The sequence below is a fragment of the Corylus avellana genome, chromosome 3 (genome assembly GCF_965113065.1).
Source record: "Corylus avellana chromosome 3, dhCorAvel1.hap1.2, whole genome shotgun sequence".
NCBI classification, from domain to species: Eukaryota; Viridiplantae; Streptophyta; class Magnoliopsida; order Fagales; family Betulaceae; genus Corylus; species Corylus avellana.
The window spans coordinates 31,092,728-31,117,338 of record NC_142492.1 but is presented as its reverse complement, the minus strand read 5'-3'; the positions used below and the strand labels follow the sequence as shown (position 1 = coordinate 31,117,338).

General features: G+C 37.1%; 1 protein-coding gene and 1 pseudogene across 1 annotated transcript; both read right to left on the bottom strand.

The window, feature by feature from the left end:
• Positions 1-1,492: 1,492 nt before the first annotated feature.
• Positions 1,493-3,279, bottom strand: LOC148587084 (uncharacterized; annotated as a pseudogene).
• A 3,501-nt stretch (positions 3,280-6,780) lies between these two features.
• LOC148587083 (uncharacterized) lies at positions 6,781-12,948 on the bottom strand. The gene is made up of 6 exons (XM_088514481.1): positions 12,751-12,948; positions 11,257-11,614; positions 10,090-10,578; positions 9,709-9,879; positions 7,666-8,087; positions 6,781-7,579 (listed from the first exon to the last, which is right to left on the bottom strand). The coding sequence occupies exons 1-6, from the start codon at positions 12,946-12,948 to the stop codon at positions 6,938-6,940; spliced, it is 2,280 nt and encodes a 759-aa protein (XP_088370607.1). The 3' UTR covers positions 6,781-6,937.
• Between the last annotated feature and the right edge of the window lie 11,663 nt (positions 12,949-24,611).

Here is a 24,611-nt window from a genome sequence, read left to right as displayed (position 1 = left end):
CATGCATTAGGTTTGAGATGGTTTATTTTTAGGAAAATATAAGTAGCACCGACTTGGGGATCGGAGGCTTATCCAGGCACAACTTTGGTCCAATGAAATGATCAAATGCCGACGTCCATTGAAATAGTTGAAAAAAGAAGAAAGGGTTCTGAATAATCCTTATCTAATCCTAGCAAGCTCGAGAACAAAAGAAAATATGTTTATAAGATTCTACTTCCGAGTGATTGAGGTGTTGATCAAGATTGTACTTTTGGAAATGTAAATAATTTCATATTTTATTGCATAGATAGAGTTTTTCATGCTATCTACCATTTAAGTAATTTAAGGCACTTCTTGTTTCAACGTAAAATACTTTTTGGAAAGCGCTTTTCTTATTTTTTGGTTTTTGGTACGACCTAAAAATTGTAATCAAACTAAAAATATTTTTTCGGTTAACTAAAAAACCTTATTTAATTTCCGTAAAATGGGTTCTCTTTTATAAAACCGTAAGCAATTTTTCAAGATTGAGCTTCTCATTCTTGCACACACATGCATAGGGGTATAATCAACCTAGATGCTCAAAATCACAAGCTTTCTCATTTTTCGTTCTCCTTCATTTTGACGATCGAATCTAACTTTGAACATTCCTATAGGTAGAAAATTGAAAGAAAAAAACAAGACTCCTCTTCAACCATTGGAATCATTCCAAACACATTCTACTAATAAGAGTGAACTTAGCTTGATTAGAGATTGGGGTATTACAAAACATACTTTTGCTGTTGGGTGAATTAAGCATTTTTGTATGATCGACTACATTAAATAGTCTTACTGGTCAACAATGAAACTTTGGTAGAGTCTCACCACTTAGGAAACATGAGCCACACCTCAAATAGAGAAACCACATCTGAAGATAATTAGCATAAAACTTTAATACTTTCATTGATCCAAATAAACTTGGCTACATTGATATATATTTAGGCACCAATCTCTTATTTGATAAACTAATATAACCACAACTAAAATGATAACTATCACTTGGATAACATAAATGATACACACTGGTACTTTAGTAGCTGATCACACAACAACTATTTTTATTGAAATGATAAGATAAACAACTCCTTTAACTGGCCATTGCAGGACTCTACATAAGGAAGTTCTTGTAAATGGTAGCTTGACTATAATCAACAAACTATGGGCTTATAGAGAAAATTACAAAGCAAAAGAAAAATAATGGTAGTTCTAAGCAATGAAGATCAAGTTGAAGTCTTGATGGAAATGATTCATAAGAACGTCAATTCAAAGTCCTCTTTTGCTCAATTCTTTCTTCAGCCTTGCTTATTTAAAAACTCTTGACTACCTTTAACAAATTTGTCTTCCTCTTTGTTTCACTTGCATTTCGGATTACTAATCACTTGCCCAATGACCAACATCTTCTGCTAAAATAGCCTATGTTTATGTGGCCGAAAAAGAAACTTGGACGACTATGTTGATCACAAAACATCAGCCCAAATTAAAGTTGATAATGTAGCAAAACAAATAAAGTAACTGGGACACTAGCTGAAGCAATTAGAATAATTGGAACCCATGCCACTTCATAGTAATAGACCAAAAAGCAAGTTTCACTAAAAGCTACCACCATGCTTGCTATAGTGACAAAGAGTGTTGTAATTAAATCCAACCAACAACTTTGTAGGTAATGACACGAGAAAATCCTCTTCCGATCCGCATAAAGTGAAATCAGAATTGACAAAAATATGAGTATCGAAGTCGAAGACGAGAGTAATGCCAGTGCATCTGATATGAAAAACACTGTAAAACATTTACTTTTTAAAAAAATTGGTGTTCCAATTTCTTGATTGTTGCCACTTGGTACAGTAAAAGCTGCCAAAAAGACCGTTATGGCAATTAGTGTTGACACAAGCATGCAATAGTTTACGGTGTCTTTCATCCACATTTCACCTTGTTCTTTTAACTCTTTATGTTCGTCTATAAATAATTCCCAAGGTGTATCACCGTCTTGATCTTTAACCCTAGGTTGACATTTTTTATTTGTATTTTCCGACTTCGTGTCATTTGAAGGTGTATTCGAAGCTTCACTGTCTTGAGCTTTATCCCCGGCCAACTTGACCTTTTTGATATGTATTCACCATGCATCCGCAAATACATGTATCCACATGCATGTTTACTCTTTTGATCTATATTCTTTTGCTTTGTGTATAAAGGCGGCACAATCTTTTCTATTTCCTACAATGATGGAGGTATAAATAATAGATAAAGTTAAATTGCAATCAATAAATATGCAATCAAAAAAAAGAATTAATTCAAATCATATAATTACTACCCGCCTTAAACCACAGTAACTCTCGTTGCATTTGAAAGGATGCTCCAGATATGATATTAAGTCGATCTAAAGGAGCCAATCGTCTAGCTAAGTGTAGCATGTTGTTTTTGTTGTTTGTGTCAATATATTTTGCAATCATACCCTTAATAGTGCCTATCTCATATAGTAGATTGAACACCCTCTCTTGCCGATGTTTAACAACAATGTGAAATATAGTTTGATCTTTCTTGTTTGTTTCCATAAGAGATCAGGATAAGAGCGTATTGGAATAATTAAATATTCAATATTCCCTAATTCTGCAGCTTTAAAAGGAAAAGTCGAATGCTTGTCAAATAGGTTTGCGAACTCGTCTTCTGGCAATACTAGAACCTCTCTCCATAGGAGTTGAACTAATTCATGAGCTGTGTCTGGATTAAAGCTTTGTTACACATCCCTTTGAAACTTGAGAATATTAAAAAAAAAAAAAAAAATCGACTAAAATATTGTTTGATAGGAAACAAATATTAATTTTTTTTTATGAATAAATATGGGAACAACGATAAGTATCTGAGCAAGATTCATAGGAAGATATGATATTTAAACTTGGGAAAGTTATTTTGTGGTTATGCCATTGAGACTTCAATTTTCAATTTTATAAATCTGAGACATGTACTACAAGCTTTTTTGAATCGAGACCTCAATTAACTTTCTCATCTAGTAGGATAATTGAAATAACTATAAAATTATAATTACCCCATTATATTAAAAAAATTGGATAATTTTTTTTTTAAGAGTTGACCATGGAGGCCCCCAACCGTTAGTCTCCTCCCTTACTCTTAATGACATGTACACCCACCCACCCCTCCATGTGGAATAGAGTTCATAAAGGCCCCTGTGGCTCCGCCACAAAGGCCTCCTCCATGATCTTTGTGAGGGGTGAACCTCAACAAGGGGATTGCAGAGGTCCCATGATCCATCTCTCACAATCGTGGAGGCAAACTCATAGGTCGCATGATTAACAAAATATCCATACTTATTTTTTTTAATAAAAAATAAAATAAAATAAAATAAATTGCAAAGATTGAGCGTTGGTCAAGATTTAACAGAATTTGCCAAAATACCAACACTGAATCTTTGCAATTTTTTATTTTATTTTTTTAATTAAAAAAATAGGGGTATTTTTGAAATTTTGAAAATATTTAACGAAAAATCATAATGGTAGGAATATTGAAAAAAAAAATTGAAAGTTTAATACCATAAATTGAGAGTTTTGAACTTTAAAGAATAATTTCAAAACGAGTGGAAGTTCAATGAGTTCCTCTCAAGTTTTTCCTTAAATAATACTTTTTTATTTTTTATTTTTTATTTTTTATTATTATTAACTGAGCATTAAGATCGATACAATTGAATTAAGTAAAAGATGCTACAGATATTGTCAGAACAAGAAAAAATAAAATAAAAATAAAAAGGCTAGTTACAATTCTCTTCTTGTCTCTACAAGAAAGAGCTATAAATACTGTGACAGATTGAGACATCTAAAATATAGAATGATTATTAATCTCATTAGAATTTCCCATAGTAATTGAAATAGATTTAAACTAAAGATTTGGTGTGATCAAGTAAGCTAATTTTCTCATTCCAAGGTGATTTGAGTAACATTGTCATTAGTGCATGTGATTTGTGGACGTAACGAAAATTGTGTTGTAGACAAACTCACAGGAGTTGAAGCATCTTTCCCATACTGATAGCTGACTTCTGCTATCGAATGCATGAGGTTTTCTAAAAATTTTAGAAGACAATATTCACATAAAATTATGAGAACGCCAAGAAAACACTAAAAAAAATCGTAGCATTTATTATGAAAAAATATGGAATAGTTCATCTTTTATATTAGTTTTGGAAATAGGAGTTTCAAGGTGCGTGAATGGGAGTTCAACAAGTTCTGCCCACATTACATTATTTCGGGAACCATTGTCCTAAGGCCTCCCGCTATGGACGATGGACCCCTTGTGGCGGCTAGCTTCCACGAGATCTGCCTCAACAAGGAGACCTTCAAGGCGGGTTTTCACTTGCCTTTCCCTCCTCCTATTCAATAGATATTTGCCCGGCTTAGCCTTGCTCCTCAACAATTGACGCCAAATAGCTAGCGGATTTTGATTTCTTAAGCGATCCTGTGGTCGATGGCTCAGCCTTAAGCTTCTCCTAATTCTAGGTGAATATTATTTTCTAAAAATCGGATAAGGAAATAAGGGACGAGTGGTGTAAGTTTTTTTTTTTTTTAGAAAGTAATATCCACCTAAGCCGAGGAGATAACCTAGCATTTCTCTTTTAAAAATAGGGAGGGGCAGAGAGAAGGACGGAAAGAAGAAATTAAGCAATCATTTAGAGCATTAGCAGTAGTTTGCCTTTGATTTTCCTTAAGTTTAGGGAACAAAACTATTTTCTGCTTTTCTATCCAAATATACTTCACAATATTTTCCGTTACCTTTTCCTATACTATTAAAATATTATTTCTTTACAAAAAACAAGTCTCATACCTAGCTTCCAATTTTTTTACAAAATCCCGACACAATCCAAAATAAAAGACAAAAAGATGAAAACGGAGAGTGGAAAAAGAAATATTTATATTAAAATAATGTATAGAGAAGTTCTTTTAGTTCCGCATATATTGAGTAGCACTGTAGCGTTCCCAATGTTTAGGGAAGCAATACAGAAACTGCTGCAGGTGACTTTTTGTGATTTTTTAAAAAAATTTCTTATATATAGGAAAGCGAATGAATTATAAGGAATTTGTTGGCAGTTGCTAGTACTCTTTTAGTAGTAGCATCGAGCGATAAATGCCTTGATAAGGCATTTATTAATTAAGGGCATTACATTATTAATAGTGAAGAATTTAATGTGATGATCTTAGAAAGAAAGTTATAGGATTGGAATATATATTCCTCAAGTACCCACTAGATAAATTTTAAAAAAATTACTTTATTTTCAAAATAATTATTTTTAACCGACCATATAATTAAAACTGAAAAGAATATTGTCTTGAAATAATGAGTATGAATAAAGAAACAATGGATAGACATAGACAAGTTTTTCAACAAGGAGCCCACTTCTAGGGCTCTTGGTCTGCCTTTGTAATTGACTGCCATGCAAATATAATTCTTTAGATTTTGTTAATTATTGGTTCTCTAGATCTCCTGTCCGAGTTATCTGTATTGTCCTTTCCCGTAAATGAATGCTTAAATCGGTTCACTAAAAAAAAGAATCATAATTAAAATACCTGGCCCAGAATAAATCAATGGCCAGTCAATAGTTCCCAAAGGAATTGTTTTGTTTTTAATTTTCCACTGATTTGAAGTCATGAGTTAGAAAAAATAAAAAAATAAAAAAAATCTGCCCACATATGCGTTTTTTGTTTTCTCTTTCTAATTGTCCACTACCGCTACTGTGTTTTTTTTTTTTTTTTAACATGTTACATAACACAAAACCTCAGCCTAGGAGCCGCATGTCAACTAACAACAAACAGAGCGTTTTGGATTAAAAAGTAAAGGGTCGTATCCTCGAATTCTTAGAGAAATTTTAGTTTCTGAAATTTCAAATTTAGGCCATCAATTTTCATCCAAAAGTCATTATCCTGCCACGTGTCCCACTATTAATAAAATAATAATAAATTTTTAATGATATTAATAATCATCATTGTTTTATTATTTTATTAATAGTGGGACACGTGGCAAAATAATAACTCTTAGATAAAAATGAATGGCTTAGATCTGAAATTTCAGAAACTAAAATTCTTTTAAGAATTCCAAGGAATCTGAATTCCGTCTTCTTCGACATTTTGTCTAACCTAAAAACCAAAAAGGTTGAAAACTGTGACAGGAAAAAATAGCTCTCCACGCCGGTCGGCGTTGAGTGTTTGTGGTTTGCACCAGATGTTTTATGATTGAGTGGCTGAAGGTAACGTCTATTGCCTTTTATAAGTGTCTCAGGGTGGGCATTTAGGGTTCTGGGGGATTTTCTGCAAAAGATCTCCGTAATGATGTCATCTCGTGGGTATTAATTGCTGCGATTAGAACCATACGGTCCATACTGTCTACCACTCATGGTATTGATTTTCACCTAACAATCTTGTAGAAACCTTTGGTTTTGTTATCAAATATACGCAACGTAAGGCCAAGTATGTATGCAGAAAACAGAGAACTAGCCGTAAACACACGTGAACAACAATGGATGTGAACAGTAATGTGATAGTACAAATTGGCGGAAAATAAACCACACACTCAACAAACATTACAATGGAGTCTCACCATTGTGTTTGGAGAAGTCTCATCAATATATAGGAGAAATTAATTGCAAACACAAAAGCTTACAAAAGCAACTTGTCTTCGAGTAGGATACTGCACAATGAGATAAACTGACTCCGTCAAAAACAGCACAATATATATATATATATATAAACCACAGCATATCTTGATGGAAATAGTTAAGAAGAACATCAATCCAAAGTCTTGATGATTTGCGCGCTCAATTCTTTTCTTGGCCTTTCTTGTTCAACTTCCCATGATCACCTCAAACAATTTACCTTCAATTTCGTTCGACTTGCATTTCATCTTTTTAACTGATCAATTGCATCTTCCACTAGAAAAGTTTATATTTATGTGGCCGAAAAAGAAGGGTAGACTTGTATGTTCGAAAAAGAACTATAGACTTGTATGTTGAGTGGAGTGTATCAACCCAAAGTCTACAATGTAGCCAAACAAATGAAGCAACTGGGATACTAGCTGAGGTGATTACAACAACCGGAGTCCATGCCCTTGCGTTCTTATACACCAAAAAGCAAATTGCGCTAAAGGCTACCATCATTCCCGCCATAGAGATTAAGAGTGTGGCAAGCCCACAAACCAACCTTATAGGTAATGATATGAGAAAATCTTCTTCTGCGTAATGTGAAGTGAGAATTGACAAGAAAATTACTATTGAAGTCGAAGAGGAGAACAATGCAATTGCATCTGATATAAAGAACACCATAAACCAGGTATTCCTCACAAAAATAGGGGTGCCTGCCTCTTGATTGTTGCCACCTAGTGCAGTTAAGGCTGCAGCAAAAACTACAGTAGCAATCAATGTTGCAGTGAGCATGCAATAGTTTGCTGTGTCCTTCATCCATTTTTCACCATTTGTATGTAAATCTGCATGTGTGCCTGTAAATATCTCCTTGGGTGTGTACTCACCTAAATTCTTCTTGTTCACGTATGAATGCGGCACAATATTTTCAACCTCCTACAATTTATCGAGATATAAATTGAGATATGACAGTTCAACCATTACTATGGATCAAATACAAAAATAATAATATTAACACTCACCTTAAACCATAACAACTCTTGTTGCATTTGAAGGGCTGCTCCTGATACGATATTTAGTCTATCTCGAGGAGGCATTCTTGCAGCTAAGTGCAACATGTTCTCCTTTTTATTGGTGTTGGATGCAAGGCTATTCATGTTATTACCTATCTCATATATTAGACTAAACACGCTCCTTTGCCGATATAACATAGCAATGTGAAATAAACTCTGTTTTTCTTTGTCTACTTGCCATATAAGGTCGGGATAAGTGCGTGTAAGTATAATTATAAATTCAACATTTCCAACTTTTGCAGCTTCAAAGAGTAATGTCAAAGCCAAGTCTGATGACAACTGGCATCCAATCTTTTGCCAAAGTTCTTCAACTAATTGATGGGCTGATGTACTCTGTGTCGACAAAGCTTCCGTATAGATCCCTTTGAACCCTATGGTTGAGAAACGATCTATTCAGAGATGGTTTGGTAAAAAAAATAATATTAAATCTATATGATTTACTTTAAAAATATCCATAATAAGGAATGATATTGAAAGTTTTATATAATATAAAGAAAAAAGTTGGGATACTACTATATATTTTTAGTATAAATTCATTTACAAATTAACATAACAATTCATAATTGCTTAAATAATTAAGACAAATTGATAAGTCAAGTTTCTTATTTAATTATTTCATCAGTCAAAAACTGCCATCTCAATTTCTAAATTACCCCCCCAAAAAGCGGAAAGTATTAAATGCGGCTACTTAGGTCCTAATTGTTGACTTCTTAGGATATGGTTTTTCTTTGCATAACCCGGGAACCTTAAATCTCTTTCATCCTGAGAATTTAAGTAGAAGGAAATGCTTGCTTTTTCCAAGAAAGAAAAACCCTACACCATGTTCTTGTGTGTGTAGAAAAGAAACGGCTACAAGTATGAGACATATCAAAGAGACAATGACATATAGTTAATCTTCATGACTTCATGTATGAGGATGTTGTCCATCTAATTAATCAGCATGGGCTAATATTTTATTTCTGAGATGCATGTCTTTTTTTTTTATTTTATTTTTTTTTTATTTATTATTATTATTATTTTATCTAATTGAGTAGAGGAAAAGGCCGGTTAGAGGGAAGGTTCCTGCTACTTATGATTTGAATGGAAGAGAGAATATAAAACCCTATATGATGCTTTCAAAAACAATATGGAAAGCGGTCCATTTAACTAAAGCATGTGTAGGATAGTTGATACATTGAGGTACTTTCAAAGCATTTCCGCTTAGAAATGAAGATAAAACTAGACTAATATCCAATACACAGTTTGCAAAATACCAAGAAGTAAAAAGAGGGGGATTGAGATGCATATATCAAATGAAGACAATGGTGCTCCTATATTTTTTGGCACTTAAAAAATATGTTTAATCATCCACCTTGAATGAAAGGCTATATGTAAGGCTTTAGTTAAGAAGACATGGTCCATGGTTGACATTGACCATACAGTAATATATATTGTTGTAAGAGAAATATTATGGGTACTAACTCTTTTACTAACAGAGATTTACTAAACTAATATGTAGCTCATTCATTGGAGAAAACAAAACAATTAATTAAGAGAAATGCAACGAGTATCATTAATGAATGAGTTACACATTAGTTTAGTAAGCCTCTGTTAGTAAAAGAGTTAGTACCCCTAGTATTTCTCTTAGAAAATGACTTTAAAATACAATATTATATTGAGAAGTAACTCTAATTTCATCCCATAATTGGTCTCAATGTTTTTCTTATCTTGGTACCTAACGTTCACACCATAAAACATTCTCTTATCTTGGGAAACGATATAACATTGCACTATGCACATATATACATTTTTAATTTTTATTATAGCACACTGTCAAAAATATTCGATGCATTATATCATGTGAGGATGCTGTGTCGTCAATTGAGTACTCTAGTTTGTAACGTGTTTAATTAGGAGTACCTTTTGTTTATGGGGTTTGAAAAAATATTCTAATGTGACATAAATGAAAAAACATCTCTGCAATTAAAGAGTTTGGGTTGTAGGCAAACTGACAGGAGTTTGAGCATCTTTTCCAGAATGATAGCCAACTTTCGTTGCCATTTGTGAAAGATGGTTTTCTGGCCAACTCTTTCAAAACTGTCTTCCAAAATTCAATGCCATTTCCAGTATTCCCGGCAGTTGCTGACTTTAGATCCATTTTCTTCGCAATTTCCAATGCTATATCTGCCCATAAAACCGCGCATTAATTTGATCACCATAAAAAGATTGGTTCAAAAATCCTTAAAATATGGTCGCTGATATTGGAAGAGAAATGGTAACTCTATCCAACTTGTTTAAATGCCTAAAAATTATTCTGTCCAATCAAACAAAGATAATGGCATGCTAAATTAATTGCTTCAAACTCACAATTAGTAAAACATATGTCGGACATACCATACATATCAGCGTAAATAGTAGCAAGAAGGAGAATAAAGCGTTCATCAGTAGTCAATCGTTCAACACGAGTCTTGGGCAATAGATAAGAGACCATGTTTCTATGTCCTAGATGAGCTGCAATGAGAAGTGGTTTCAATCCTCGACTATCATCCTTCACTAGCAGTTCTTCGTTCTTTTCCACAATCTCCTTAGCCATTCTCACGACTCCTGTTTCAGCAGCAACGTGAAGGACCGTGAATTTATATATGTTTTCAATTTCCAAGTCACGTGGATCAGTCATCTGTCTCAGCAGTTTTGTTACAAAAGTTGTCTGCTTTGCAGCCACCGCATTGTGAAGTACTGTATCTTCCTCTTTTGTTATGGGACATCGAATGCATTCTGGGTTTTCCTTAAGAACAGCCTCAGCAGCCTTCCAATCACCTCTATAGGTAGCTCTGAGGAGATGAGTAATATAGGACGCACCGTACCTATCCAATCTTGTTTTCCCTGGAAAATTTTATTTTTCAAACAAAAATTATTATTTACAACATGTGGCGACAAAATCATGCCACTTGGATGCTGCTAAAATATATGATTAAATGATTAAATTTATCTCTTCCTATCAACTTAAGATTTTAGGATAAGTGATAATTTAACATGGTATCAGAGTTCGAACTCTGATTCTGTCAATTCACCCAATTTAAATTAAATATTACACGTATTGGACATCACTTATTAAAATAGGGTTTGAGCCTACACGTGAGGGGAGTGTTAAAATATATGATTAAATGATTAAATTTGTCTTTTCCTACCGACTTAAGTTTTTGAAACAAGTGGTAATTTAATAGATGCTAATTATAAGATGTTGGAAGAAGTAATTTATGTTATAGGGAATCTTCTAACTTTACGCATCTGCATCAAAGTGAAATTTTCTCTTTTTCTTCTTCCTTTGTGTGTTCATGCTTGTTTGTAATTGTTGTTTTGTTTCATTATTTTGGGTTATTTCTTGGCCTACAGAAGGTACTGCTTAACAGTGCATTTTGCTTCATTTCAAAATGCAGTTTTTGCAAGGTGGAATGGAAAGCATATAAAACATGAAAAAACGTATTCATAACAGTTGTCACTAAGATATTCGAAAACTGACTGCACATGATGAGAGAAATAAAGAGAGCAATATTTACGTACCCTCATTAGTTTCGCTTGAGCTTGGCTGCACTGCATCTATCGTCACCGATACTTGTAGTACATCATCTGAAAAACCTTCCGAAAAAGACTTTGGTACATGTTGTAGTTCACAAGGAGGAGGTAACGGGGGCGGGGGAGGGGGAGCTCTCGGGGGAGGGGAAGGGGGAGGTATCGGGGGCGGGGGAGGGGGAGGGGGAGGTCTCGGGTCTTCTCTCGGGGGAGAGGGAGCTCTCGGGGGAGGGGGAGCTCTCCAGGGAGGGGGAGGTTTTGGGTCCTCTCTCGGGGGAGGGGGAGGCTTCGGGTCCTCTTTCGGGGGACCTTGAGGGGGAGGGGGAGGTCTCGGGGGAGCTGCCACTTTCTGATCCAAGTGTGTTAAAAGAGTTTTCAAAATTAGTTGAATTATAGATTTATCAATGTTTATGGTTCGGGTATTTTGAAATGAAAGATTTTGGAAAACTTTATAAAACTCTATCCAAACTTCCACTCATTTTAATACTACTCTAAAGTTTAAAAACTCTCAATTAAGGGTATTAAACTTTTAATTTATTTCAGTTACTTAGGATTTTTTATTAAATTTTGCCAAAATTCCTAAAATACTCATTTTGTTTTTTTACAAAAAAAATATAAACGTTTGAATCTTTACAATCTTTATTTTTATTTATTTTTTTTAATAAAAAAATGAATATTTTTAAATTTTTGACAATATTCAACAAAAAATTATAATGAAATTAAAAATTCGATACTCTTAATTGAGAGTTTTTAAACTCTGAACTAATGCTTTCAAAATGCATGGAAGTTTACTAAGGATTTTGTGAAGTTTTCAAAAAAAATTTAAAAGGGCTTTGAAGAAGCTAAGAGAGTTTACTTGAAAAAAAAAAAAAAAAAAAAAAAGAAAAAAAAAAGAGAGAAATTAAAAATTTTCACTCATACCTTGTCCCCGATGTCCCACAAGAAATTCTTGTTCCGTCCCTCTCTTCTTCCAGGAGGGGTGTCTTCCATTTTTTTTTCCTTGTTTCTTTGGACATAAAATGAGACAGAATACAAATAAATTAATAAATAATCAATCTGATAATATGAGTATATAAAATTCCTAATTAGGTGGGTAGGTACTTAGATAACGGCTACAACAAGTAGGTATATATATCTTTGTAACTAATTTATGTACATATTAGAGTTTCCAACAAATATCCGTTGTTATTTAGTAACGGAAGAATTTAGTTACTAGTTATTATTCCTAATGCACAACACCGTAAGGCCTACCTCTTCTCTCTCTTGTTTGAAGAGAGAGAAGCTCCTCTGGAAGAACTTTGCTTCCGTCTCTTTTAAGACAACTGCTCATCCGTGAGCTTGCTGAGGGAGTAGCTATGGAGCTTGTCTCCATACTCCGATCATCCCTTCCCCCTTTTTTCTCTTGTTTTATCTGTTTTTCTCCCGCTTTTCTTCTTGCTTTCCCTAAAACTGCATAGCCCACCCTTGGTAATAGTGTTTCTCCACCATTTTTCCGTCCTCCGGCAGCCCCCCTTTACGCCCAGCCTGGTTTTTGACGGCACCACCTCTCCAATCTGTGCACCACCTTTCAGATCTGGTTCCTTTTCTAGATCTGCTCAACACCACCTCTCCAATCCTCCTCTGCGCCTCACCATCGTCTCCATCGCCATCTCTGCTCTCTGCCATCGACCTCCGAGCCTCCATCGCCTGGCCATCACGCCCCTTTGGGCTTCTGCTACCCACTGCCTTTACCTTGGTGTTTTGGATTATTGCTGTTTGTTTTCCTGCTCTCCAGTTATTTCTTTTGTAATTTTAGGGCTTTATTTTGTTTAATAAAGGAAAAAGATAAAGAGGCCACAATTATGACTCAAGAGTCAAGATGGCATTTGGTCAATTTTTTAAAATCATTTATATGATTAATTAATGTTTGGTATATATATATATATGACAAGAAAAGAAAAGAGGGGAAGGAATATCTTTGGTTATTGTAAACTAATGAAAGAATAATTAATGTTAATGAGAAAGAGAAAAATGCTAACCAAGGGAACGATGACAACAACAATAATGAAACACTTGAGCAGCCAAAGGAAAGTTGTGATAGTCAACCTTGCAGGAGACTAGTATATATATATATAAACGTGCAAGAAACTTTCTTCCAAAATGATAAAGTGAAATGCTTCAATGCATTCATTCTGTGGACCATCTCCCCACCATCTTCTCCCTTTAATTTTTATTTTTTTATTTTTTTATTTTTTTTAGAATAAAAAAGTTAAAGGGAGAAGATGGTATCAAGTCATGCATGAACTGGAAAGCTGTATGTATGATTCAGAGCCAGTTGTCATAAGATCAGAACAATGTGCTAAAATGATAAAGTGAAATGCTTCAATGCATTCATTCTCTGGACCATCTCCCCACCATCTTCTCCCTTTAATTTTTATTTTTTTATTTTTTTATTTTTTTAGAATAAAAAAGTTAAAGGGAGAAGATGGTATCAAGTCATGCATGAACTGGAAAGCTGTATGTATGATTCAGAGCCAGTTGTCATAAGATCAGAACAATGTGCTAAAATGATAAAGTGAAATGCTTCAATGCATTCATTCTGTGGACCATCTCCTCACCATCTTCTCCCTTTAATTTTTATTTTTTTATTTTTTATTTTTTTTTTAGAATAAAAAAGTTAAAGGGAGAAGATGGTGGGGAGATGGTCCATAGTGTTAGAATATAATCAGAATATATTCTGATAATCACCATAATTACTGATTTGATATATTTTTCATGTATATACATTGATATTATTTTGTAATATTGTACATTAATTCCTTGATTGTAATTCTTATTCTGTCTGGCCTTATTCAACTATAAATAGACCCCATTGTATACAGTTCTAATCACACAGAAATACAATATTCAGTTTATCCATATATTCTCTAGTATTCTATAGTTTATTTTAACTTGGTATCAAAGCCAAATTTTGGCCTTGTCTAGAGAAGTAGGAAGTCAGTCCGTTCAAAGGCTTTTTCGATCTTGTTTTGGTATAATTATTATACCAACAGGCTCAAAAAAGTCTGATCTGTCCTGTGGAGTTATCAAATCAACGTTCTGAATTTCAACGCGCTCTCACGCGCCGCCTGAAGTCTCTATGTCACTATTCACGTGCCTCACACGCCGAGGCTGCCGATCTGTCGAATCAGCTAAAGCACACGCCACCCAGAGCCGCCACGCGCCGCCACCTTGTAAGTTGTCCTGTTGAGCTTATTTTTGATTTAATACAATCTGCCACACTAGATTATTCCTATTTTTTGAGCTCACACACCTACAATACACCTAGCCACACTAGATCTCAGCCCTCTTGAACCAAGCCTATACTCCTTACTATACACTCAGCCACACCAGATCCTAACCCTTAAAAACAAGCTTATATCCCCTATCATACACTCGACCACACCAGATTAATTCTCGCACCAGGTTCACAGAAGCTACCCTACATCCAACCACACCGGATTATATCCCCCAAAAAAAAAAAAAAAGGCCATACCTCCTACCACTCTCCCAAACACCAAAGATATTACCCAACCTATCCCTACTATTCTCGATGGCTTCAATTACCCGGCTTGGTCTCAAAATATGAGTAGGTGGCTCAAAGGACATTGTCTTTGGGAATATGTTTCTGGTGAAGAACCTAAGCCTCTTACTAGAAAAGAGGAACCTGCTGCGGCTTTCTCAACCCGCCTCCGCACATGGAAAAGTATCAATTACAGGATTATTTCTTGGTTCTCCAACACTTATGTGGTCTCCATCAGCATGACATTTGGCAATCTTGACAATGCCAAAGATGTCTGGGATATATTAGCTCAGCGCTACAGCACTACTGATCTTGCTCAGCAGTTTCAGATTATGACCAAGCTCCATCACATGCGCCAGGAACCAGGTCAGAGTATTACTGATTTTTATTCACAAATGACTTGTCTTTGGAATCAATTAGCACTATGTGAGCCAAAGTGGAGGGATAAGGTTGATGCCTCTGAGTACATCGCTTTTCGCGATAGCATGCGCCTAGCCAAGTTTCTTGCGGCAATTCGAGATGAGTTTGAGCATACTCGAGCTTCTCTTCTTCACCGCTCACCACTGCCATCTTTGGAGAGTACTCTTAGTGAACTTGTTTCAGAAGAGACTCGATTCTCTACTATGAAGTTACACACCTCTGAGATGGTCATGGCCACTGCATCTCGCAATGCACGTGCTCTTAATTCTATTCCTGCCGGGTCTTCCTCATTCAATTGGAACATCTAGTGCCATTATTGTCAGAAGTTTGGCCACAGATATAGTGAATGCAGGAAAAGACTTTCTCGTGGGAATCATCGAGCTCCTAGTCATAAGGCTGCTGCGGTCACTCATACTGATACATCAGATATGTCTTACACCGATATTGCACCACAACCCAGTACTCTTTCTCCTGCAGAACTCGAAGCTCTCATTCATCAGGTTTTATCTAAGTCCAATCTTAATACCGCCATGTCCACCACACCAGGTAATTCCTCTTGGTATATTGATTCCGCTTGTTGTAATCACATGACACCGAATTCTTCCATATTTTCTGCAAAATCTGTGTTACCTAGGCCTACCACCATTTACACTGCTAATGGTTCCCATCTTGCTGTTAGTCATGTCAGGTCTGTTTCAACTCATCAACTATCTGTGTCTGATACATACTTAGTACCTAATCTCTCGTTAAATCTTTTATCTGTTGGTCAACTTTGTGAACTTGGCTTAGAATTGCACTTTTCTAACCGAGGTTGTGATGTGCAGGATCCATAGACGGGACAGCTAATTGGGACTGCCCGTAAGATTGGACATCTATTTGAGCTTTTATCACTCCATCTTCCTCCTGCTATGTCAGCTGCCACTCCATCTCGATCTCCCTCTACCACCCTCAGTTTATGGCACTCTCGTTTAGGACATGCATCTATTTCTCGTATTCATTCTTTAGCTACAAGTGGTCAATTAGGGTCTGTTGAGTCTGAGTCTTTTGATTGTGTTGCATGTAAACTTGGAAAACAAAGTGCTTTACCTTTTAATAATAGTACATTTGTTTCTTCTGCTCCTTTTGATTTGGTGCATTCTGATGTATGGGGCCCTGCGCCTATTCCCACCATGGGTGGATCCCGCTATTTTGTCATTTTTGTGGATGATTTTTCTCGATACACATGGCTTTATCTTTTACAAAATCGGTCTGAACTTTCGAAAATTTACTCTGAATTTCAACGGATGATTCAAACCCAATTTTCTCGCAACATAAAATTTTTTCATTCCGATAATGCTATGGAATATCGTGAATCTACCTTCCTTACTACTCTCAAACAAAATGGCACTCTTCCCCATCGCTCATGCCCAAATACTTCTCAGCAAAATGGTCGTGCTGAACGTAAACACAGGCGCATCTTAGACACTGTTAGGGCTTTGCTCATATCTGCTTTTATCCCTGAACACTTTTGGGGGGAAGCCGCTCTTACCGCTGTTTATACCATTAATAGGGTCCCATCTCCCACTACCTTAAATAAGTCCCCCTATGAACTTATATATGGTTCTCCTCCTGATTACCAATCTCTCCGCCTCTTTGGTTATGTCTATTTCGTGCTACTTCCATCCCATGAACGAACAAAATTAGAACCTCGTTCTCGTCTATGTTGTTTTCTTGGGTATGGCATTGAACACAAAGGATATCGTTGTTATGATCCTATTTCCAAACGGCTCCGTATCTCGCGGCACGTCACTTTTTGGGAACATAGGCTATTTAGTGATATGGAGTCTTTTCCTACTCGTCCCTCTAGTTCTTCTCCTATCTTCACTAATGTCTCACTTGATTTGCTCCCCAACACTACTGATCTTGATGCAGGGATGACACGCTCTCCAGATGACATTCCGACGGTCAACCCCAATGACTCTGCCCTGCCTGTTGATCCATCTACTTTTGAGCCCGCTCCCTCTATCCCTCGTCGTTCTACTCGGGTAACATCTCTTCCTTCCCATCTTTATGATTATCACTGTTATTCTGCTCTTGCTACTCTCCATGAACCTCACTCCTTCCGTGGGGCTCATGCTAACCCTCTTTGGTAGAATGCTATGTTTGAAGAACTTAATGCCCTTTCCAAAACCCATACTTGGGACTTAGTTGATTTACCTCCAAGCAAAACTGCGGTAGGGTGCAAGTGGGTATACAAGATTAAGACAAAATCTGATGGGTCTATTGAGCGATACAAGGCACATCTTGTGGCAAAGGGGTTCAATCAGGAGTATGGTATTGATTATAAGGAGATTTTTGCACCCGTGGCTCGCCTTACTTCTGTTCGATCACTCCTTGCTGTGACTTCTGTGCGTCGTTGGGATTTTTTTCAAATGGATGTGAAAAACGCATTTCTCAATGGTGATCTTAGTGACGAAGTTTATATGCAGCCTGCTCCTGGGTACGATCATCCGCCACACAAGGTTTGCTGACTTCGCCGAGCATTGTACAGTTTGAAACAGGCTCCACGGGCTTGGTTTGCCAAATTCAGTTCCACTATTGCGCAGATTGGGTTTTTTTCTATCCCCTATGACTCTGCTCTTTTTATCCGGCGATCTGATGCTGGTCTCATTCTTCTCTTACTATATGTTGATGATATGATTATTACTGGAGATGATACTGTTGGTATTCGTAACCTTCAACAGTTTTTGAGCCAACAATTTGAGATGAAGGATTTGGGTTTTCTCAGCTACTTTCTTGGATTGGAGTGTCTTCTGATCCAAATGGTTACTATCTCTCTTAAGCCAAGTATGCTTCAAATCTCCTCTCACGAGCTGGCCTTACTGATTGCAAAATTGTTGATAGCCCTCTAGAGACAAATGTCAAACTTTGTGCCACTGATGGTGAGCTACTTTCTGATGCCACTCTCTATCGACAATTAGTTGGCAGTCTCATCTATCTTACTGTGACACGGCCGGATCTTGCCTATGCAGTCCACCTTGTTAGTCAATTTATGACAGCGCCACGCTCAGTTCATTATGCGGCTGTTCTTCGCATCCTTCGCTACGTGAAGGGCACCCTGTTTCATGGTTTGCATTTCTCTTCTCACTCATCATTAGACTTACATGTATATTCAGATATTGATTGGGCAGGTGATCCCACTGATCGTCGTTCCACCACGGGTTATTTTTTCTTACTTGGTGATTTTCTCATCTCTTGGCGTAGCAAGAAACAATCAGTTGTTGCACGCTCTAGCACCGAGGCTGAGTATCGTGCTCTTGTCGACACCACTTCTGAGCTCCTCTGGCTTCGTTGGCTCCTACATGATATGGGTGTTCCTCAGACCTCCAGTTCTCCTATCTTTTGTGACAATCGAAGTGCGATTCAAATTGCGCATAATGATGTATTTCATGAACGTACTAAACACATTGAGATCGATTGTCATTTTGTGCGCCATCATCTTTTGCAGGGGACTCTCCGTCTCTGTCCCATTGCTTCCGCTGATCAGTTGGCCGATGTGTTCACTAAAGCACATCCACCTGGACGGTTCCGTGATCTTGTTTCCATACTCAAGTTGGTATCTACATTATAACCTTGAGTTTGAGGGGGGATGTTAGAATATAATCAGAATATATTCTGATTATATTCTGATAATCACCATTATTGCTGATTTGATATATTTTCCCTGTATATACATTGATATTATTTTGTAATATTGTACATTAATTCCTTCATTGTAATTCCTATTCTGTCTGGCCTTATTCAACTATAAATAGGCCCCATTGTATAAAGTTCTAATCACACAGAAATACAATATTCAGTTTATCCCTATATTCTCTAGTATTCTATAGTTTATTTTAACTAATGCATTGAAGCATCCCTCAATGATAAATGTACATTAAACCATAATCAATGCAAACAACCAATTAGTCAAACAATAACAACTGTCAACTGGCCCTCCATGTGATCCTGCTGAAAATGTGTATGGATCGTAATAAAAGACTGTACAATGTACACGGCCAAGTCAGACGGTAATAACACCTCTCAAGAACCCGAAAGCGAAAAGGATCCTTATCCCATTTAGCAATTTTCATGAATCTAATAACCTTAGCGTTAAAATATATGATCAAACTCTAATACTTCTTGGAATAGTGATTTTTATTGCTTTAATTAATTTTTTGTAGGCAATTTGAATAATTATTTCAGGTCTTATTTTTTTTTTAATAAATAGTCATTTCGTCCTTAATTTTTTGATTAATATTTTACAAAGCTTGGTCCGTACGTCGTTATGAGAGGGAAGAGATTGTTAACGAAAATTTCAGCTCATTACTACTGCATAGTGTGTGAACATTTCTTTTCTGACCAGTGCATGTGAACCACCAAACAAGATCCAATGAGGAGGGACACAGATAACTAAAGTTCAGCTAATAAGCACTACATATTCTGTTTTTAATAAATATTAAGTTTTCAACCATAGGGGAATGTCAGTTTCAAGATGATCATTACCATCTCAGTATATATGAGCAAAAGTTTGAGTTTTATAACATTTTCAAACGTTCAAGTAAATCAAAATTCAATAATTATATATAACATTTATAACTTATCCAGCCCATCACGCCATCAACCGCCGATTCACCACCACGACGCCACTACTGAAGATGCCAGAGTGGCTACGGGCTTCATCTCATGCTAGTGTTTCAAGAGGTTCGTTTTGTGGAGAAGAAGAAGTGTGTTTGGTTACGGGGTTTGTATTAATCCCTATTTGCTATTTTTGTACACATATATTTCTATTCTAGTTTTAGGAATATGTTATCCTGGTTTAGTTTTTTTTTAACCTAAGTGTGTTTGGTTACGGGATTAAGGTAATTTTTATCCTAGTTTAATGTAATCTGTGAATAGGATATTCGTAAAAAAAAAAAAAAAAAATCAAAAGAGGCCAAGTTGTCCATCCTTTAGCCCATAGTTGGCCTATTTCTATTTGGCCTTTCTGGTATTATTTAAAAACCAGGCCCAATTTAGCCCACAGTTGACTTTCATTTTTGGCCCATAGTTGGCCCATTTCTCTTCGGCTTTGTGGCTTATTTCAGCCTATAATTGGCTTTTCATTTTGGCATATAGTTGGCCTTATTTCATTCTCCTCCAAGCAATGCAGTCGAAGAAAATCAAACTCGAGGTTTCAGCATCTTCCACCCAGAATTTGAGAGGGAATGTTAGAATATATTGTGTAAGATTTGATATTATGAGAATATATTTGTATTGATTGCAATTTATAAAATCAAATCAGAAACATTCAATTATGATTTGATTTTATCAATCATATCTTTTTTTATTCTCTTCACATCCCTATGAATAGGGATCATTTGTATTGTAAAATATTCAAGCAATAAGAGCATAATGCAGCTCTTTGGGCTTTATCTGTGAATGTAAGTCATCAACCGAACTACGTAAAATATTTTGTCTCTTGTCCCTTTTATTATTCATATTTTATTATTCCGCGTTTAATATTCATAGCATTATGATTTTCTTCATAAATGAAAAGAAAAAGTAAATTCATGAAACACAGACCAAAATGACAATCACAATAAGGAAAGTTATCAGATAAAATTCAAAATTCACTTGAAAAATCGATTAAGTCAGTTAATTGTTGGTTAACCGAGGAAAAAAAATTTCTACGGCCTACTGAACCGAACCGACGTCGAAACAATATTTTTATTCCCTACCGACCGCCAGAAGTTGGTTGTTGGTTGGTGATGGTTCGATGACGATCGGTAAACGGTCAATAGACGGTAAACAATCATTTTGCCTATCCCTACTTACCAATTGCAGGTAAATTGTGGAAATAATGTTGGAACTAAAGATATTTTTTATAATACTTTTTTAAATTATTAATTATTTCAAAAGATTAAAATAATAAAATATAATAAATCTAGATTACGTTTGGTATGCATGATTGATTCAGGAGTGGTGATATAGAGTACACCAGCGTGAATGAATAATATTCACGCTGGTGTACTTTTTGATATTTTTGATAAAAAAAAAAAATTAAAATAATAATATTATAAAGTACACCAATACTGTTCACTCACGCTGTACTCTATATCATCACTCTTGATTCAAAGGGAGCTCCTGGAATTCACTTTATGAAGAGGAAAAGGTCTTATCTCGTGTCAGCTGTCATAAGATGAGGAGCTTGTACTAAAATAATAATACATTCAGCCATTATCAATGCAAACAATCAAGTAATGAAGACCATAAATACGGGTCGTACAATGAGAGAGAGGCATGAGATCTGAGACACCGTGCATGGGAGGAAAAAGCAAACCTTCTCTTATACTCCCTTCTTTCCTCCTCTCATTCTCGCTTTTTTAAAGTCCTACTTTGCTTCATTGAAATTGTTATCGGCCTCTTTTGAGACTTTATCTTAAAGATCAAACCGTTCACCACAGTCAACTCCAATTTTCTACCATCTTTATTGTGTTTGTCGTTGGAGATGTCAATGTTATCTATTCGAAACTTTTAGAAGCTAGATTTATATTCCTAAGTTATGAAAAAATTTGTGGGTCTAACTTATCTCATAAAATCGGTTCAATAAGAGATGGTTGACCATTCTTTATAAGTGATAAAAAGAGACCAATTTAGTTGTTAAATTAACATTTTAATTAAAACCCATAGGCTTTATGATTAGTAATTTGAATATTTATTTTCCTAAATAATATTGATACGTAACTCTCTTGATATCGCCCAAAGAAATGCTTTTTTCTCTCTAGGCGCAAAACCCTAGAGGAGATGCAAAATTTTCTCCAAGTCCTCGAATTGTGGAGTCTGGTGAGCTTATTGTATCTTGTAATTCAGTTGGTAGAGCATTTGTTATGGAGGCTGCAGAGGATCTAACAAGGCCTTGGGAGAATCTCTCACTCAATGAGGGGGAGATTGGAGAGGTGGAGATCCAACCACATACGGTGGAAGGCTTGGTGGCACGTGGAAAGTGCTGCTTGGTAGGTAAACTGATAGCCGCTCATTTTGTTGGAAAAAATACTATCAGACGTACGTTGATCAAGGGATGGCTTCCTACAAGCCATCTATCATTCAAAGTGATGGGTGATAATTTGTTCTGGATCGAATTTGAGTGTGAATGGGACAAATTGAGGGTGTTGGAAGGACAACCATGGATTTTTTAAGGAAATCTGTTTTCCGTGGAGGACTTCGATGGTTTGTCTTATCCGATAGAGATAGCTTTCTCGATGGTTTGTCCTATCCGACAGAGATAGCTTTTGAACAGGCAGTGTTTTGGGTAAGAATGTTTAATCTACCTCTTACTTGCATGGGACAGAAGGCTGGTTTCCAAATAGGGTCCTCTTTGGAGACGGTAGAGGAGGTAGACACAGATGTGGATGGAGTGGGGTGGGGAAAATATTTGCGAGTCTGGATTTGGCTTGACCTGACAAAGCCTCTTGCAAGGGGAAGAGTCATCAAGCTGTTAGGAAAAAAAGTTTTGATTGCTTTTCAATATGAAAAATTGCCATGGTATTGTTTTGACTGTGGGAAAATCAGCCATGGAAGGGAGGGTTGCACTAACAAAAGCGGGCATCGAATACAAGAGTCGAAGGCTCAGTATGGGCCATGGCTGAGAGTGCCCTCTCCAAGGAGGTGGGGTGACCAAAATACTCCACGTTACAACGGGTGGTACGGGGCAGAGAGAGGAGGAGCTAATAATACTATGGAGGATGAGCAGAGTAGCAAATCCATGGGGGTTTGTTCCCAAGGAGGGGGTGGTGGAGCTCCACCGTTTGGGTTGAAAAACAATCCAAGACAGGAATTTCTGGGAAAGAAGGTGGACGAAGAGGAAGTTTTCGTTATGGAAGCATAGAGCAGTTATGGAGATGGAGCAATTTGCGGAGGGAATCGTGGAGATCATTATGAGCAGCCTGCGATTTTCTTTGGGGCAAAATCTCCATCAATGATGGGGAATAATTTGGCGACCATTACTGATGGGCTAAGGATGAAAGGAAATTTGGTGCGATCTGGCCAGAATTTGAAGCAAAATGGGAAAGGCGCTGAAGGGCATAAAGGCGACATAAATGCTAACGTTACGGAGAGGGACCTGATGGGCGGGAATCTTGCTTCCAATAGCGAATCTCTTGGTGAAGATGTCCCCCAAAAATATGATCTTCATAAATGTGGTGATATGGCTGTGGAAGAAAATTAGGGCTGGCAAAACGGGTAATCGGGTAGACCCGATTACGACCCGTTAACACCCGCGACCCGATTACCCTAGACACGAACACGACCCGTTTAGCTAAACGGGTTAGCGGGTTTAACACGATTATAACACGAAAAATATCCGGGTAACCCGACACGACCCGCTTAACCCGTTTAAAATTACCGGGTCATATCGGGTAGACACGATCCAACTTGACCCGACACGACCCGTGTCTAAATAGGTCGCACGACCCGACACGACCCAACCCGTTAAAAAAACCCTTGATGAAAAATGGAAAAAATAATGTAATATTAATAATAAATTAATAATATACCAAATTACCAATGCCATTGGCCTCTGATGAGAGAGAGAGAGAAAGAGCCGAGAGGGAGAGAGAGTGGCGCTGGGGGGCTGCTGCCTGCTGCCTGGTGGTGCCTGTGAAGCTGCGATAGAGGGAGAGAGAGAGCCGAGAGGGGGATTGGAAGAGAGAGACGCTGGGAGAGAGAGCCGAGAGGGAGAGAGAGAGAGAGAGAGAGAGAGAGAGGCGCTGGGGGGGGGGGGCTACTTCCTGTGACAGAGGGAGAGAGAGAGCCGCGAGGGAGAGGGGGGCGCTGGGGGGGCTGCTGCTTAGCCTGCCTGGTCACTGGTGCCTGCGAATCTGCAATAGAGGGAGAGAGAGAGTTGAGAGGGAGAGAGGTGTTCTGCAATAGAGGGAGAGAGAGAGCTGAGAGGGAGAGAGGCGCTTGGGGGGGGGGTCAGGGGTGCGGCAGTGCTAGTGGGGTGTGAGTGAGTCGTGAGATGAGAGTAGTTTAGGAATTAGGAATTTTAGGGTTATAGTGTTATACCATTACCGCCGGGTTAGTTTTTAGTTTTTTTTTTTTTTTTAATGGGTAACGGGTCTGGCGGGTCACCCAAGACCCGGCTGACCCGGCTGACCCGTTAATTTAATCGTGTCTAGCGGGTTGACCCGTGGACCCGCCGGGTCGACCCGCCAGACACGAATTTAATCGGGTCTTAATCGGGTAGACCCGATTAAGACCCGAACCCGATAAGCCCAAACCCAATACCTGCTAACTTCGTGTCGTGTTCGTGTCGGATTCGCGGGTCGTGTCAAAATTGCCGGCCCTAAAGAAAATAATCTTGGAGCTGATATTGGATTTCAAAAGA